Consider the following 17,083-nt stretch of genomic DNA (forward strand, 5'->3'; position numbering starts at 1 on the left):
TGGTGGTGGCTGTCCCTGCCATGTTCAGAGGGAAGCAGGGCTGCAGAGCAAAGGAACCACTGCTCTCTTCCTGACAATGTGTGATTTCTTGGCACCCTCTGCCCAGAGCCCAAGCTTTGTGCTCCTGAGGAACAGCTCCCAGAGGTGAGCTGCCCCAGCACGTGCCCTGCAGTGTTTCACCTCGCTCGGTCATCAGCTGGACAGGGAAACAATAAAAATGGAATATAAAACAAATTGTCCACCCTGTGTCCCGGTTCCTACCTCTCTTTGTCAATTTCTGCAACGTCAGCCTTGGTTGGGAAGATATATAAGGCCAGCACAAGTCCTTGCTGTGGTCACGGCAAGACAGGGACTCGTCTGGAAGGATGGGAAGATTGAGCAGGAAAGGTAAGGATGGGTTTGAAACCTGAGGAGCTTGGCAGAGGCTGTGCTTGTGCTGGCTTTGCTGGGTCTCCATAAGGGAGAGTGCTCATCAGAGCTCCACTTTCTGCAAGGATGCTGTAAATACCTCTGTCTGCTGCAGGTTAAACATTCTCAATTCTGGTTTCCTGTTGTGAGAGCATTGCAAGCACTGTAAACCATCCCCAAATGTTTTTCTGAGCAGTAGATAATGCTTTTACCTTTCTACTGGATTCCAGCCTCCTCCACAGCTTCCATGAGTTCCTCAGCTAATCTTACCTCCTGTTTATCTGCTGCTCCCACATTTGCTGTTCCCTGCTCTGGGCAGATGGGATATTGCTGCAGCTCTGTGCCCAGGGCCAGGCCAGGGACCCCAGCTCTGACCAGGAGCTCTGGATCTGTTCCTCCTCCTCCAGGCACCGGCATGGCCAAGATCTGCACCCTGAGCATCCTCCTGAGCCTCCTGGTCCCCACTCCTGCCACCCGCTCACCAGACTGTGGGGGCATCCTCACCCCTGCAGGACTCAGATACTGTAAGTGCAGACCCCACATCCCCAGAAACTGCTCATGTTCATCATGACCCTTCCACAGCCAGGAAGAGGGAGGGATGAATGGGTGTCACTGGGACAGATTTCAGTCTGTGCAGCAGACCACAGGCACCAGAGGGGCTCATAAAGCATCTGCCCTGTTTCACAGTTGCTGAAGTTTCCAAGCCCCATGCAGAGTCAGTCCTCAGGCAGGACCTGGTGGTCCCAGCATCCCCGAGCTCCTTTCTCACCTCCCCGAAGCCCAGCAGGTGAGTCCAAGTCCATGTCCCAGCCCCTGGATCGTGCTGGGCTCCACCTGGAGCCCTTGGACATTTGCACAAACTGTGTTTTACCAGCAAGGGCAAAATCCCTCCAGGAGCCCTTGGCTGGGGTGTGCCAGAGCCACTCAGGAACAAATTCCCAGCTCCTCCTCTGGGGTCTGAGGGCCACGGGGCCACCTCCAGTTGTCCATGCAGATCTCCTGGCTGTTGGGCTTTGCCTACATGAGAGCAGCCAGGGCCTGCACATCAGTCTGTCCTGCCCACCTTCCCTTCTGCTCCAGCAGGAACCAAATTAACTCGGTCAGGGTGTCCGAGCTGTCCCTGTCACTCATCCCGGACTCTGGGCTGCGGCTGAGCATCGGCGCCGACCTCAGCGTCTCCTCCTCCCCGTGAGTGATGGGCTGGGAGCAGCCACGGCTCCTGCCTGGAGCAACGGGGCCACCTCCAGCCTATGGGAGCAGGGGGGGCATGGAGAGCCCCCCAGAGCAGCCCCCACACCCCAGCCCTGTCCCCCCGGCACAGCTCCAGCCCCAGGGGGATGCGGCTCTCCATCCTGGCTGACCTCCACGTGGAGATGAACACTGAAGGGAACCTGGAGCTGGTGACCTCTGCCTGCAAACCCACCCTGGAGGAGGAGCAGAGCTCCGAGGAGATGGGAAGGTTGACCCAGTGGTTTTTCTTCTATGGGAGCTGGGTCATGGGGCAAATAGGAAACTGAGGCACAAGAATTTCTAGGCAGGAAGATGATCTGACCCACATCTTCTCACTGCCCTAAAAATGTGCAGCAGAGAACACAAACCTGGATCTCCATGAGAGGTCCTGTGCTCTGCTTGCAGGGTGGGTTCCCCCAGTTGAAGTTTCAGTCTCCTGTAAAGCAGGAGTGGAGCAGTAGAGCTCTTAAAGTCTTGTAGCAGGAGCAGGAGCACCTGTAATGCAAGCCCAACAGCAGTTCTGCAGAATTTCAGCATTCTGAATTGTAATTATTGCTTAACATAGATGAAAGAAAGTAATGGTGACAGTGTCTCTGTGCCTTTGGGGTCTGGTGAAAGACACTTACCCACCCTTGGCTCATCTGTCCTTGTCTAACTCCTTTTGCTGTGTTGTTTTCACCCAGCAAGTCCTCCAGCAGTTCAGAGCTGGACAAGGAGATTAACATCGACAAGGTAAGGAAACTTCTGTAGAGGTGTGAGAAGAGATAAAGTTCTTCAGTTCTGTAGCAGTCAGAGCACTTTAAGTCACCCTGGTGCTTGGCCAGCTCTCCCCCATGGCCATCCCCTGTCACCTGGGGTGTTCAGGGGACACCCGATGCTGGCAGAACCCTGTGTTCATCTCCCACCTCTTTTTGCTCTTTGTTCCACAGATTTGCCTGGAAGTCTCCAAGTTGCTGCTGCTGCCAAACGAGCGCCTGATCTCCCTGTCAGGTGAGTGTCCAGCACCGAGTCCTGCAATGGGACCAGGGCTTTTGGGTCAGCTTTGGGCAGGTCACGAGGTGGGACAGGATCCTGTCCTGCAGCAGAACCCAGCAGCTCCATCAGCATCATCCCCCTGGGGACCTGTCCCCTCCACCCAGTTCTTTCCCTGTCTTTTCATTCAGGAAACCCAAGAGCTCCTCAGCCCCAGTCCCAGTCCCAAACCCAATCCCAGTCCCTGCTGCCCTCCTCCCCCTGAGCATCCCCCCTGCTCTCTTTGCAGCCCAGTTCCCAGTCACACCGAGCTGCCAAGCCCAGTACCTGCCCCTGGCTGCTCCCGTGTTCTCCGAGCAGGGAATCACCATATCCTTGCAAGTAAGTCCTGGCTCTCCAGCACTCCCAGCCCAGCTCCAGGCTTTGGGAGAGATGGTTCCTCCCAGTGCTGTGTGGCCCAAGACCCCTCAAGCTCCTTTCCTACTCACCCGTGTCCTTGCAGACGACGTTCCAGGTGGCAGGGGTGGCAATTCCCCTGCCAGTCAGCCCTGTGCCCTTCAGCATGCCCGAGCCAGTGAGCTCCAGCCCTTCCCACCTCACCCTGGCCTTCTCCGAGCACTTCTACACCAGCCTCTTCTCTGCCCTGGAAATGGCCGGAGCCTTCAACATGACCCTCCTGGTGAGTGGAGCAAGGAGGGGGGACAAAAAATATACACCTGTCCCTAGGATGGCTTGGAGGAGCCTTGTGCCCTGCAAAGAAATGAGAACACGTCCTTGGGTGTCCATGGGAGTCACAGCCCCTTGCCCTCAGGCTCCTAAAAATATTTCTGCTCTAATGACTGATGGAAAATTTGCCACGAGCAATAACCAGGTCACTGCTCGTGGCACCTGCATCCTGCAGAGGTCTGGCACAGCACAGCCCTCACCCCAGCTCTGAAGGGCTGGGTCAGGGCCCCGAGCATCCCCCCAGCCCCTCACCCCCCATGCTTTGTCTTTCAGAGCCCACTGACCACCGCCAGCATGGCAGAGCACATCCCCCAGGTTGGTTGCTGCTGCTTCTCCAAGAGGCACAGCCCCAGCTCGGGCAGTGCCCCAGCTCCTGCCCACATCCTCGTGCCCAGAACTCACCCCCCTCCCTCGGCAGATGGGCTCCCTCTTCCAGGAGGATGTACCAGTGGTGCTTCAGGCTGTCTTCAGGAGTTCTCCCCGGGTGGTGCTGGAGGAAGACAAGGCAGCCCTGAGGCTCTTCCTCACCATCCAGGTCGGGACAGGATCACCAACTTTCCAGAGCTTCCTCAGCATCAGCGTGGTGAGTGTGCCCTGCCCAGTGCTGAGACTGTTCTGGGATGGGGGAGTGTGTCCTGCAGACATTTACCCACAGGCAGTGCCTTTTGCTCGGGGTCCCACTGATCACAGCCTCTGCCCAGGCCGGTTCAGCCTTTACTGGTCAGTCCCAGTGATGTTTACCTGTGGGCATGAGGAGCCCGTTTCTGGTGGCAGCACAGGGTCAGGGTCATCACATCCCACTCATCAAGGACCATTTCATTGCTCTGACCCTGCCCTCTTCTCCCCTTGCAGGACATGACTGCAGGGCTCCTCCTCAGCGTGGCAGACACCAGGATGATGATCTCTGCAGCTGGGACAGAGTAATGAACCCAGACATGACCCGAGCACCCCAAGGGGACATGTCCCAGTCAGAGCAGGGACAACAGGCTGGGGAATTCCTTATGTGCTGTGGCTTGGGCAGTGCAGAGGTAGCTCAGTCCCAAGGGAAAGAGCAAGATTCCAGGAACATGGCTAAAGAGAAAAGTGGATAAAGCACCTGTCAACCCCTCCAAAAAAACCAGGGGGGCCTGGGGTGCCTGTCAATGCTTGCAGCCTCCCAGGCCTCTGACTCCAGCCCCACAGCACCCCCAGCCCCTCACCCCAGCCCATCCTCCCCCCTTCATCAGGGCCCCACCAGAGCTGCTCTGCTGGGTCCTGGGGAACAAAACACCCTCAAGCCCTTGCTGCTGTGCCCGGGGGGAGGTTGAGCTCCAGCTGCCTGCCCAGATGTCCCCAGGGCTGCTGCTGAATGCAGCCACGGGGTTAGTGGCAGTGGGACAGTCACAGCTCATTGCTCTGCTGTTGCTCATTGTTTTCCAGGGATGTTGAGCTCAGCCTGGCTGCCTCCAACGTGGGCCCCGTGCCGGTAGGTACCCCAGCACCCCCGAGTGACTCAGCATGGCTGTGTCCCCTCCTGATGCCCTTTAGCACTGTCCCCTAACACCCTGGTCACCCTTTGGGTGCTCTCTGCTGGGAGGGGGCACCAGGACCCCCCATGTCCCCGAGCTGATGGGGGTCCCTTTGCCAGGCTCCTGTGCTTGAGGAATTATTTTTGGCCACGATCCGTGAGGAGGTCCCAGCACAGACCAATGGTGAGCACTGCACCCAGGCAGCTGCACGGGGAGGACAGAGGCAGCACCCAGGTGGCCACTTTACCTCCTTTTCCTCTTTTTTCCCAGTGGTCCTGAACGAAGGAGTGTTCCTGCCCCACATCTCCAGCTTTACCTACACGGATGTCAGCGTTGGGATCCACAAGGTAAGAACTGGAGCCTGGGAACTGCTCCCTGCCCTGTTTGGTTTGAAGGGCACCTGGGATCAACACTTCCCTCTGGGCTCCAGCACAGCCCCGACCCACAGAGCTGAGTGACACCACTGAGCTTCCCGTGGGCATGGTCCCTCCCCACGTTCCCCTGGCCCCTCCCCAGATCCCCCTGAGAGGCTGGGGGAGCCCTGAGGCTGCCCTGAGCCCAGCTCAGCCCTCAGCCCTCCTCCCCTCCTCTCCCAGGATTACGTGTCAGTTTCCTGCAACATGGAGTTCCAGGAGAGGCCTGGGGTGCACAGCACCAAGGTCTGAGCACCGGAGTGAAACAGCAGTGAAGTTGTTCTCTTGGCTCTGAAATTGTCTGTGTTGTCACTGCCTGAATGTTGAAAATCTTCTGTGCCTTCCAAAACCAACTCAAACTTCCTCAGCCTCAGGACAGTGATGGGGCTGCAGCTTCTCTGCCCATCCTGCTCCTGGGGTTTTCCTTGCACAAAGAGGATGGATTGAATCAATGCTCCACAGGTTAATTAAACATTTCTCTTCCATATTGCATTTTCTGCTCTGACTATTGACTCTTTTTCCCCCTCAGCTACTCATACCCAAGACAGATGCATTTTGCCTGGTTAAGAGCTGGTCCCAGCACAGACAGCCAGACCCTACATTTCATTAAGGGACCATGAAAAGTCCACTAATTTAGAAAGATGCAAAGCAGTCCCGTGCCTCTGGGCTGCAGCATGGCACAGCCCCCCCGCAGGACACCTTTCATCTGCTTCTCCTCCATCACTCTGTTGCTATGGGAACACAGGGCTGGTGGGTTGCCCGGGGTCAGAAGGAATAGGGGGGGGAACAGTGTGCACAAAGGTTTCTAATTTTAGACTGGCAGGCAGTTATATTTCCAAAAGTATAGTTCTGACAAAGCTCAGCACCTCCAGCTCAGCATGTGCCCACTCTGGAGCATCCCCAGCTGTGGGTGCCAGTGTTGGGATGTGTCTCCTCACTCCAGAGGTTGGTCAGGAACCTAAAGGGGGAGAAAAAAACCCCACAGCAGGCTTGAGCCTCCTAAACAGGAGGAAGGGCTGGTGAGGGAGCTCCTGGGCATGGCTGTGCTGCTGCCTGCACAGCACCCACCCCATCTCTGCCAGAGGTGCCCATAAAACCATATTAATTCCATATACACCTGCTTTCACTTGCAAGAGCTACATACATCACTTCTAGCCTCTGGAGCTGCTGAAAAGCACTTCAAAACCTCATATTTTAGTGGCTAAGAAACAGGAAAGCAAACAACACAAACCAGGATGATTCATTATAAGGAGTAAAAACCCTGAATGTTTCTATGCCCAGCTTGGGGACCTGACTAATGATTTTAATTGGCAAAGTTGGCAATAGCAGGAACTGTCCCTAATGAAAGTTTCTTGGTAGAACTGCATCCATTATTCTTTTACTAATGTGTCTTAAACTACTTTCCCAAAAGGACTAAGCTACAGTAGTATGAAGATGTATTTACTGGCCAGCTGGCTTCAGTGTGTGGCTCTGCAGCCCCAGTGCCAGGTTGGGGTCCTGGGGGTGCACACCCTGACTCCCACCCCTGTGTCCTACCTGGGAGTGGCCCAGGCCGTGGTGTCCCCTCCTGTGTCACAGAAACTCCTCATCCAGCCCCACACAGCAGCATCACATCTGCCCAGGGACAGGCAAGGTCCCTGTCCCCAGCAGCTGAGTGGCCTTTGGAGGGCACAGCCCCACCAGAACCACTCAGCACCTCCAGCACCCCCAGCCCCACCAGTACCTCCAGCACCTCCAGCACCACTCAGCACCTCCAGAACCACCAGCACCACTCAGCACCTCCAGAACCACCAGAACCATTCAGCACCTCCAGCACCACCAGCACCAGCCTGTGCAGGGCTGGGACCAGAGGAGCTGCTCAGACTCAGCCAGACAAGGTGCTCTGTGTCCTCTGTGTCACCGGGTACCTCAGCCCCCCCAGACCCCTCCTGCCACAGCACAAGACCCTCCAGCCCACGCAGGGCAGTGTGTGACACCAGGCTTGTCATCCAGAAAATGAGTTTTCAAACCAACACCACAATACCATCTGTGACAAAGGAGCCAGACCCCATGGCAGGGGGCAGGACAGACTCCCTGGGAGGCATCAGAAACCAGAGCCTCATTCCAAGCACTAAAAAAGTAGGAATGTTTATTGAGAGTTCCATGACAAATGTTTCCTGAGCTGCCCCTCAGCACTTCACACCCTGCTGAGTGGGATGCTGACATTTACTTAGAAAACCCAATGCAACAGGTTCACTTCTGCCTGGTATCCAGAACAATCTTCCCTCGGAACCAGCCTGACAATTCCACCACAGCCTCACCTGCAACTGCTGTAACTGGGACCCCAAAATCAGGCTAATTCCTCAAAATAAAATATTTGTACACAGAGCTGCCTACCAGGTTTTGGTTTCTGCAAGTAGCTTTGTACCTGCACGAGGCAATTAACTTTGAAGTGTCTGAAACATGATCAAGAGTCTTGAATCAAGTTTGGAAAAGAAAAGCAGATAATGCAGGTCTTGGTGCCTCCTCCTCGCTGCTCTGTCTTCCTCCCTCTCTGCCCACAAAGGTCTCTCCGTGCCTCGTGCTCCCTGGCTCAGGCCAGAATCACCATCAGGCCCTGTGGAAGCACAAGGAGTGACACATGAAGGTTATTTCCCAGCTTGGAGGGATGCTGGCTCCTGCCAGCCCAGCAGCACGCAGCCAGCAGGAAAACCTCCAACAGAAATCTCCACATCCCGTTTGGAATGAGGGCACAGTGTCCTTTGGGAAGTCTCAGAGAATTCCCCAGCTCCAGGATGCTCAGGGATGGAATTGGGTGCAATTCAAGACCCTTTTTGCACGGTGCCTCTCAAAAGGGCTCTGCAGACCCCCTGAACACACATCAGAGCTGCTCCCACCAGGCTGCCCGGGAAGGAGGCAGCAGGGACAGGGATCTGAGTACTGAGCTGGTGGCATTAATGGGTATGGAGCTCTGGGCAGCATCTCTGACCTAAAGGAGGCCACAGAGCCACTCTGTCCTTCCAAGGCTTAAAACCTGCAGCTCCTGGCCACGAACCCCCCCCTGGCAGGAGCAGACAGCCCCCCAGCCCCCAGACACTTACTGCCAGGATCTGGATCTCCACCTTCAGCAGGGGAATGCCCAACACGTTTGGCAGAGGGATCCCGATGCTCAGAGCAGCTGCAGGGGACAGACAGGTCCTGACCCCCCAGCCCATGGCAAGGGGGGGCACAGACCTGGGCAGGGGCAGGGGGGGCAGCACAGATGCTTGGCTTGTCCTGTGCCCCCTGCCCTGGGGCTGCAGCTGGCAGGGGGGGATGTAAGAACAAGGCTGGGACCGTACCCCGGGGACTGCAGAGCTGTCATTGCTCCTGCTGCAGCTTTCAAACACCCCCCTGCCCCTCTCCCCTCCTTCCCCAGGGCTCCAAGCCCCCCAGCATTACAGCTGCCCCCTCACTGTACCGTTGATGAGGGGCAGGAAGGTTTCCACCAGCAGCCCACTGAAGTGTGGCTTCAAGCTTGAGACCTGAACCAGAGGAGGAAGGAGGGGGTGAGAGGTGCTGCCAGGCACAGGACAGCAGCAAGCACAGCCCAGAAACACAGCACTCAGGACTGGGAAGCAGCAAAACAACAAATGGTCCCTCTTTTCTTTAAAGGAAATCTACTTTTCTTCCTCGATTTGGATCTGAGCCTCCTTTTGGGAATCTTTCTACTAGGTAAGGCTTCTGATAGTGCTCTGTGTAAGTTTTGCCCAGGCAGAGGTGAATCAACACAAAAACTTGGGCTTTACATTTGCATTATTAGAAAAGGCAGAAGAAATAAATAAAATAAAATAAAATAAAATAAAATAAAATAAAATAAAATAAAATAAAATAAAATAAAATATAAAATAAAATAAAATAAAATGCAGCAAAAGAAGAATGGCTACAACCTGCACAGCAGCTCACAAGCACAGCCCCAGCAGGTCCAATCCATCCCAGCCAGGACACATTTCAGTGTCACCCACTGTCCCCCCTCCCCAGAGCTGCAGAGCCCGGGCTGGCACCAGGGACTTACGTTACTGATGCCAACATCAGAAGACTCCAAGGAGAGGGAAGTGCTGCAGGACAGGAAAGCAAACAGCAATCAGACACCAGGGCAGGTCCAGAACCCTGCTGCAGGACAGCATCACTCAGCCCATGGGCAAAGGGCTGAGCCCTGGGGCATCCCTAAAGGCACCACGAGATCATCACAGAAAAACAGGCACTGCCTGCTGGCAGGGGAGGAAACAGGAGAACAAAAGCCTCACCCAACTTTTATTTGGCTGTGAAGTAGAGCTCCTGCTCCCCTGCCCTCTCCTCTGCCTGGGCAGTTTTGCACCTTGGGAGAGGAATCAGCTCCCAGGTAGCTGAGAGCAGAGCTTCTTGAAAAAGCAGCTGGTCTAGATTTAAAGATCACAAGCTCTGGAGGATTTGCTACAGCTCCTAATCTATCATTGCAATCACACAGCTATCTCCATAGCTAAAATGTATGCTTTATGCCCACTTTGTATTTCTCTTTTCTACTTCCATTGAATCTTGTTATGTCTTTGCCTATTGCATATTGAATTAAAAGCCCTTTGATGCATTTCTATTCTCTGTATGGCTGCACACAAGCTATGCCAATGTTGCTTCTAAATCTAGCTCTTTGACAAGCTCAATGGCTTGAAATCCTGAAACCTCACACCATAAGAAATGCTTCCCATCTTTAATCACACCTTGACTGGCATTAATGACAGCACTTTCCCTTAGTCCTTTATCACTCCTGTCCAATACCAGACATTTCAAACTACTGCCCAGGATCAAAGTCAAGCTGACAGCCTCACAGTTATGCAGGTTATCACATTCCTCCCTGTTATAAAACTGGCACAGACTTTTCCTCCACTCTCCTGAAACTTCCCCACTGCTGTGATGTTTCCCCACAGCCAGCAGTACCCGTGCACCTCCTGCCAGCAGCCAGCTATCAGATCCTCAGGTTCAGGAAATGAAACGTGGGTTTTAGAGACACTGAGAAACATTCCAGGTGGGAGGCCCCAGGGATTCCCTACCTGCCCAGGGACAAGCCCAGCACCAGTCTGCCCCCAGCAATCGACACGCGGGCATTCAGACCCAGGTCCTGCAAGCAGAGAGGGGGAGGATGAGCCCATGGAGATGCCCCCAGCCCGGCTGACACTCACTGGGCTGCCTGCACACCTTGGTTTGTGGTCCTCACATCCCCACTTACAGCCTTCAGCAGCAGGAGGTTGAGGATGGACCCATCCAAACGCTTAACAAACACCTGGATCATGACGGAGAGCCTGACCGTGGCTTTGTTTTCTTCCAAGAGGATGAGAGGTTTCCCAGCCAACATTATCCTGATGCTCAGAGCGCTGCTCCCACGGCAGACAGAGCACTGTGGGGATGGGGGACACGTGGAGGTGGCCAGGCAGGGGGTGGGCAGTCCCCTCCCAGCCCCATCACTCTGCGGAGACTCCCCCAAGGTCACACAGACCTCGGACGAGACAAATTCACAGAGCAGATAGGTCCAGCAGAGGCTGCTGAGGGCTGGGCACAAATCCCTGGTCCTTGGCCCAGTCCCAGCATCCAGGCAGGCAGCAGGAGCTGTGCTGGTGGGGCTGGGCTGTGGCTGATGCTCAGCACAGCCAAGGGCAGGGGAGGAGAGCAGGGACCCTTGGCAGCAGCACACCAGCAGGTCCAGGTGCACCGTTTGGATGGGCTTGGACTTGGAGGGGGTTACACAAACACTCCTGCCAGCAAAAGTCACTCACCCCAGAAGGAACAAGGGCTGTGATGGCTTCTTGCAGGTGGCTGGCACCTGAGAACTGGTGGAACAAAAGCAGCTCCATGAGGGCTCCAGATGATTTCAGCAGCACCCACCCTGCCAGCTCCCACTCCTGTCCCTGCTCCCAAGCCCTCCTTCCCTCCCTGTCCCCAGGGAGACCCTGGGCAGCTCAGCCACCCCCAGGTGGATGTTTCAGCAGCACCCAAAGCCTCCACCTTCTCCATCACCCCGGGCTGTGGGGTGACACGGTGACAGCCACCAGCAGCAGGAGGAGGTGTGACCCCGAGGCTCTCACCACTGTCAGTGTGCAAGCCCCTGGTGCAGCCCCGTGTGGGTATGGAGCACGTGGACACCTGGAGAGCTGTGTCCCCCACACCATGCTGCTTTTCTCAGTGTTTTTTTTTTGCAGGGTTCTTCCCCAGACCTCCAGGAGCCCAGGGCACACCCAGCACAGAGCTGGTGCCAGCAGTGACACTGGGGATGCCCACACAGAACAAGTGGCTGCTGGGGACACCACAGCTTTCTGCAAGGAGCAGCCCTGGGGCTGGAGCTGCTGCTCCTGGAGCACCCCAACATCCCAACACCCCAACAACCCCTGTCCCCATGCCCACCCCCCCAGCCCAGCCCCCAGCCCCCAGCTCTGGTGCTGCACTCACTGCCTCTGGCGTGCAGGGGAAGGTCTGGGGTGGGATCTGGAGCAGGAGGGACAGGACTGCAGTCAGGAAACTCTGGCGCAGCCCCAGGACCAGGAGCTTGTCCAGCAGTGGAGGCAAAGCAGAGGGGGATGAGTCGTGGGGGATGATGCTGCCTCCCACCTGCTGCACTGCACCCTGCAGAGAGAGGGGACACTGAGCCATCCTTCAAAGCCACCAGGCAGAGGAAGACCCCGTGGGGCTCCTGCAGCAGAGCAGGAGCAGCAGTGCTCTTGGTGCAGTTTGTTTATTAGCCCTTCATGTTCTGGATTGCTTATGGCCCACTTGCTTCTCCCCAGCCACTTTCTTTTATTTAAGCTCTCCTGCTTGAAAGAACTGTTTGGTTGTTTTCTTTTATCCCAGTGAGACAGCAGTAAAAAACCCATCCCTGAGCTTGGTTCAGCACCCACCCACCAGGGAGACTGAGCAGGGAAGGTGGAAAGCAATACCCCACACCACAGGGAATGGAAACTCCCACCACGAGCAGACCCACAGCCTCAGAGTGAGTTTGCAGAGAGAAAGAGGACTCGAGGAGAGGTAAACACAGCCACTGAGAGGGGATTTGGGTAAGGATCTAAATATTTAGCTGGCATTCCTAGAACAAGCCATGAACCCGGGTCCTGCAGGTGGCTGTGCTGGAAGCAGATAACTCTCTGGAAGCCACCACGTCCTCAGCATCCTGTCACCCACTGTTAACTCACATCTAAATCCAGCCCCAGGAACAAGCCAGAGGTGAAGGGCAGGCTGGCCAGCTGGTAGTGGATGGTTCCTGCCGTGCCAACTGGGATCACAGCTTCAGAGGGAAATGGTGGTTAGAGCATGGGGAAAGCACAGCAACACAACCCCCTCCCCTCAGCCCCCAGCCAGACCCCCCCTCCCCAGTCAGGGCCTGAGCCTGCACCTCTGGGGGATGCTCGAAATGGCCAAAATATCCCTAAAATCAGATTTGTGGGACCTGCCCTCAGAACAGAGCCCACCAAAGACAATCCAAGGGGTTGTACACAGACGGTGTAAAGAGAGCCAAGGTGTGAGCAGCTCTCAGACAGCTCAGGGGTGAATTCAGGGCCAGTACCACCCTGTGGAGCTCAGCTCCTCCCTGAGGCACTCATGGAGCAGAGGTGGGAAAGGGCAGATCCCACCAGAGGACTGCAGGGAAGCAGCTCCACAGCCACCCAGCCACGCACCATTGAGAGTCCCCATGAGCTGGATGTTCACAAGGTTGATGACAATGTCAACCACTGGACACAGCTGCAACACAAAGCAGAAAAAAGCCCCCCTCATCACCTCTCCTTGGGATCCTGGCCAGACCCTCTGTTGTCACCCACGTCCTTGGGGACAAAGTGCTGTGTGACACGGGACAGCAGGGGGGACACTGCCAAGGACTTAAGGGCAACAGAGCAGAAGAGCATCTGAAGGAATGGCTCTGATCTGTTCTGGGCTTCAGCCTGAAGGCAGGAACACACTGGCAGCTGCCAGGGGACAACCCTGGGGACAGGGACACCCCAGTGACATGGGAATGCCACGTGGGAAAACTGTGCCACTTGCTGTGACCTCGTAACATGTTGTTCTCCATGTTTTTATGTTCCAGCTACAAAAGGAGAGCAAGCCTCAGGCTTACCAAGCCAGGCAGAGTTGCTGTCAGCTTGTTAAGCACTATATCATTCACTGATAGTGAGAGTAAGCTGGAAAGGAAAGAAAAGAAATACCCAGTCAGTACAAATGCAGGTCCAGGAGAGCAAAGGATCTCCAGCCCTCCCTCACACACTGCTGCATCCCTCAGCATCCCTAAGGGCTGCTGCTGGGCAAGGGGGTGGGAGCTGCTCTTCCCCTCAAGGGCAGGGGGAGTTTCTGAGAAGCCAGGGCTGCAGCTCTTGGGGTGTGCAGGCACCATCTCTGGGGTGGGAGAACCCTCTGGCAGAGTAACCTGGGCTGGGGCATCTTCAATGGCACTTAAACCAGAGCTGTGGTGATGGGAAGGTGGAGTTGTGTGGAAACATCTCCATGTCGGTTATCAGAAACAAACAATTTATATGTGAAACAACAAAAGGAGAAATCTGCTCTGCAACATTTCACTGCAGCTAAATAGATCACTCCAGGATGCCTGCAGGCAGCACAGAGCCATTTGCTTTTGATAATCAATATATTTCCGGACTACTGAGTTAGAACACACAGCAGCAGACTCAGCAAGCCCCAGACCACAGGGATCCCTGATGCATCTCGTTATTTATGCCCCATCTCTGCCTCTGGACACATCCCAGGAACTGCCATGAGATCAATCAGGTGCATCCACACTCCCCCGTGCCCCACGGGGAGCTCACCTCCTGCACACCATCACTTTACCCCTGCTACAACTTAAAATATGACCCCCCAGAGCAGGGGAGCCCTGTTCCTCTCTGCTTGCACAGTCTCTTTCAAACCAGCTGCTGCTGCACTGATTGAAATATAATGCATAATGCAAAAATTAATTATGAGCAATCCAATGAACCTGAAAAGTGAGTAATTTAAAAGCAATAAAAGAAAGTATTTGCCGTGATCAATTTACTGTTGAATTCATCAATACGTGAAGTCAGCAAATTCTTTCTGCCAAGAATTTAATCAGAGTGAGCAAGAGATGGGATATTTGCATGGAACTGCATCCTCCCTCATCAGTCAGACCCAAAGTTCACACCAGAGGCAGGCACAGAACCAGGGCACAGAACCAGGGCAAGCAGTGGTGCTGCTCTCACAACACTCCCTGCCCTGGCATCCCTGCCCTTTGGATATCAACTCATCAGCCAAATCTAAAGAGTGTACTGGGATGGGTACCAAGCCTCAGACAAAATTTCCATGGGCAAACAGGGCAAATTAACCCCCATCTTCCAACAACAAGTTTTTCTTGCCAGTTCCACTGCAGCAGCTGGCTTTGGCAAAAGGAAAAAAATGCCTTTTCTGAGGCCTGGCCCTGCATCAGCTCAGCACTGCCTGTGTCCTGGCAGACTGCTGGGATCACTGGATAGAGAGGAGAGGATTACAGGCAGTGGAAACCATAAATCCACAGGCACTTACCCAGAGAGGAGCTTGATCTTTATGGCACCGAGAATGCACAGGCAGTCTTCAATGATGACCTGGACTGTGCCCGACTCAAAATTCGTGCATTTAATGTTTGCAGTAATGTTCACATCCACTAAGATGTCAATTAGATCTGAAAGAAGGCCAACCAGGCTGAAAAAAGTAAATGGGTTGAACAGATTTCATCTCTCAGCCTCTAACTGGAGCAACTCAGCAAATCCAGAAGCAGCAAACTGTGTCTGCATCCCCTGCACTCCCTTACAGATGCCACAAACACCTTTTGGTGCCTGCTCTCTGGCTTTGGTGCAGGGTAATAAAACACCCAGAAACCCATAGAAGATGCAAAATGTTGCACCCCAGGAAGCCCGTGGGCAGGAGCTTCCCCTTCCACAGCCACCCAGAGCCCCCCACTCACCAGTTGCCACTCAGCTCCAGCTTGGCAGTGACAGTCAGCTGGACCCCGATGCCAGGCAGCAGCACCACAGAGAGCCTGGGCAGCCGAACCTTCACCAGGTGGAGCCTGCAAACAGCAGCAGCAGCTGGCAGAGGGGGCAGCAGCCTCCAGGAGCTGAGCAGCTGCCTGCACTGAGGAACCTGCAGCTCCCACAGCACCACAGCCTCCTCCAGCTGGAGGTACGAGCTCCCAGGTGAGAGTCAGAGTCTGCAGCTGGCACCCAAAAGAAGGCAACCTAGAGCCAGCCTGGGCTGGAGGGCAGCCTGGCAGAGCCAGAGCAGGCAGCTTTTCATCTCTGGGGCCCCTTCCTCTCTCCCTGTGCTGTCAAGCATCTCAGACACCACCAGTAGCATCAGAGCCCTCATTCTGCATCTGCATCCATAACCCACAGCACCCTTCAGCACCCACCACACACAAACCTTCCCTCAGGATGGAATTCGAGAATCAAAATAAAGAGAGGATAATTACTGGGGACAGCCCTGCCAGCTGCAGCTCAGCTTTGTCCCTTCAGCACTGCTGCCCAGGGAGCAGCCCTCACTCTGCACTTACCCCGTGATGCTGGTGGGAGAGGACAGCAGCCCCCCATCACCCATGATGTTTGGGAGCACGAGGCCCTGGAGGTGCTGCTGGAGGAGCCCATTCTGCAGGATGGCATCAGAGAGCACTGGAAAACATCTCTGCATGAGCACCTGCAGCCATCACCTCTCTGCACTCAGATGTCTCCTGGCAAAGGAGTCACACAGCAAAGCCCCCAGCCCCCCAAAACTCCTAATAATGTCCCCAGCTGTCTCAGTGCAGTCAAATCACCCTGACCCAACCAGGGCTCTCAGAAGCTCCAAGCAAGGTCTGCAGCCCTGGGAAACTATAAAATAAAGATGAAAACATGCAGGTGGTTTCATTACCCCTCACAGCCCCACGTAGTTTTCCAAACAAACACAAGCCACGTTTTGTAGTTACCATTCTGCATGGCCCTGGGGCTGACAGCACAGGACAGACCAGACAGGACTTCCCGAGAGGGGGAGAGGAGGCCACAGAAAAAGATGATCCCAAAAAGCTTCCACATCTTCATCTCCAGATGGGACTCTGGCAAGGAAGACAACAGAGGGAAAAGTGGGGGGGAAAGCCTCCAAGAACAGGTCCCAGTGTCCTGAGGAGGGAAGAGCTGGAGCAAGAAATTCCTGCTACTGAACTCAAGTAGGATGCTGTTCCAGCCTGGGGTTCAGGGCCACACACACATGGACAGATTTCAAGTGTGGGTCAATAAAAGCCCTTTCCTGGCCCCTTGTGAATTGCCCTGAATACCCAGAAATCACAACTCCTTTCCCCCTGAACTGCCCTTTAAGCTGCAATTTCCCTATCCCTCGGATGAAAACTTCCACATGTTTGGTAAGGGTCTTTCCAAGGGGAGCACCTGAGGATTATTCTTGTTCTTTCTAGCTTTCAAAAGCAATAAACTAAAGCTCAGGTGATAAAAATAAGCCAGCTATAAAGTTATAATTTAACAATTATGAAATGACAGACATGGAGGATGAGGAGCTCGGCTCACAGAAGAATCTCAGGCTGAAGCAGCCAAGCCCCAGACACCCCCAGAGCACCCCCAGAGCCCCCGGGTGATGGGTGCCACCCTGCACAGCTCCACCAGCCCAGGCTGTTACCTGCACCAGCTCCACCTGCCTGGGATGGGCTCTGCTGGAACCTCCCGAGCCTCTGAGTCCTTCTCCTCTTTTTTTCCTGCAGCTGAGATGGGAGCAGTCGCCCTTATATAAAAACTGCCACGAGCAGACACACCTTTTCCTCACAGCCTGCAGGTGCCCTGAGCAGGCATCCCTCTACACCCCTCTGAGCACCACCCTGCT

At 54.9% G+C, this 17,083-nt stretch overlaps 2 protein-coding genes across 3 annotated transcripts; one reads left to right on the forward strand and one right to left on the reverse strand.

Moving 5' to 3' along the window:
* The first annotated feature begins 256 nt into the window (after nucleotides 1–256).
* On the forward strand, nucleotides 257–5,749 carry BPIFB2 (BPI fold containing family B member 2). 2 transcript variants are annotated; one of them, XM_071759456.1, is made up of 16 exons: nucleotides 257–387; nucleotides 816–932; nucleotides 1,096–1,195; nucleotides 1,489–1,596; nucleotides 1,730–1,867; nucleotides 2,322–2,370; nucleotides 2,568–2,628; nucleotides 2,900–2,991; nucleotides 3,113–3,289; nucleotides 3,610–3,651; nucleotides 3,755–3,919; nucleotides 4,189–4,256; nucleotides 4,756–4,801; nucleotides 4,964–5,027; nucleotides 5,115–5,191; nucleotides 5,441–5,749. In XM_071759456.1, the coding sequence occupies exons 1-16, from the start codon at nucleotides 366–368 to the stop codon at nucleotides 5,507–5,509; spliced, it is 1,395 nt and encodes a 464-aa protein (XP_071615557.1). In that variant the 5' UTR covers nucleotides 257–365; the 3' UTR covers nucleotides 5,510–5,749. The 2 variants fall into 2 exon arrangements, with proteins under 2 accessions (XP_071615557.1, XP_071615558.1); XM_071759457.1 differs by having other exon boundaries at nucleotides 1,492–1,596.
* Nucleotides 5,750–7,358: 1,609 nt separating this feature from the next.
* Nucleotides 7,359–16,342, reverse strand: LOC139803459 (BPI fold-containing family B member 4-like). Its single transcript, XM_071759638.1, has 15 exons — nucleotides 16,185–16,342; nucleotides 15,777–15,891; nucleotides 15,189–15,293; nucleotides 14,771–14,926; nucleotides 13,344–13,407; nucleotides 12,910–12,973; nucleotides 12,427–12,518; nucleotides 11,690–11,863; nucleotides 11,020–11,073; nucleotides 10,476–10,643; nucleotides 10,300–10,367; nucleotides 9,291–9,333; nucleotides 8,697–8,760; nucleotides 8,338–8,414; nucleotides 7,359–7,853 (listed from the first exon to the last, which is right to left on the reverse strand). Exons 1-15 carry the CDS (start codon nucleotides 16,294–16,296, stop codon nucleotides 7,830–7,832), a joined length of 1,380 nt encoding a protein of 459 aa, XP_071615739.1. The 5' UTR covers nucleotides 16,297–16,342; the 3' UTR covers nucleotides 7,359–7,829.
* Nucleotides 16,343–17,083: the final 741 nt, after the last annotated feature.

Source organism: Heliangelus exortis, chromosome 16, assembly GCF_036169615.1.
Source record: "Heliangelus exortis chromosome 16, bHelExo1.hap1, whole genome shotgun sequence".
Lineage (NCBI taxonomy): Eukaryota > Metazoa > Chordata > Aves > Apodiformes > Trochilidae > Heliangelus > Heliangelus exortis.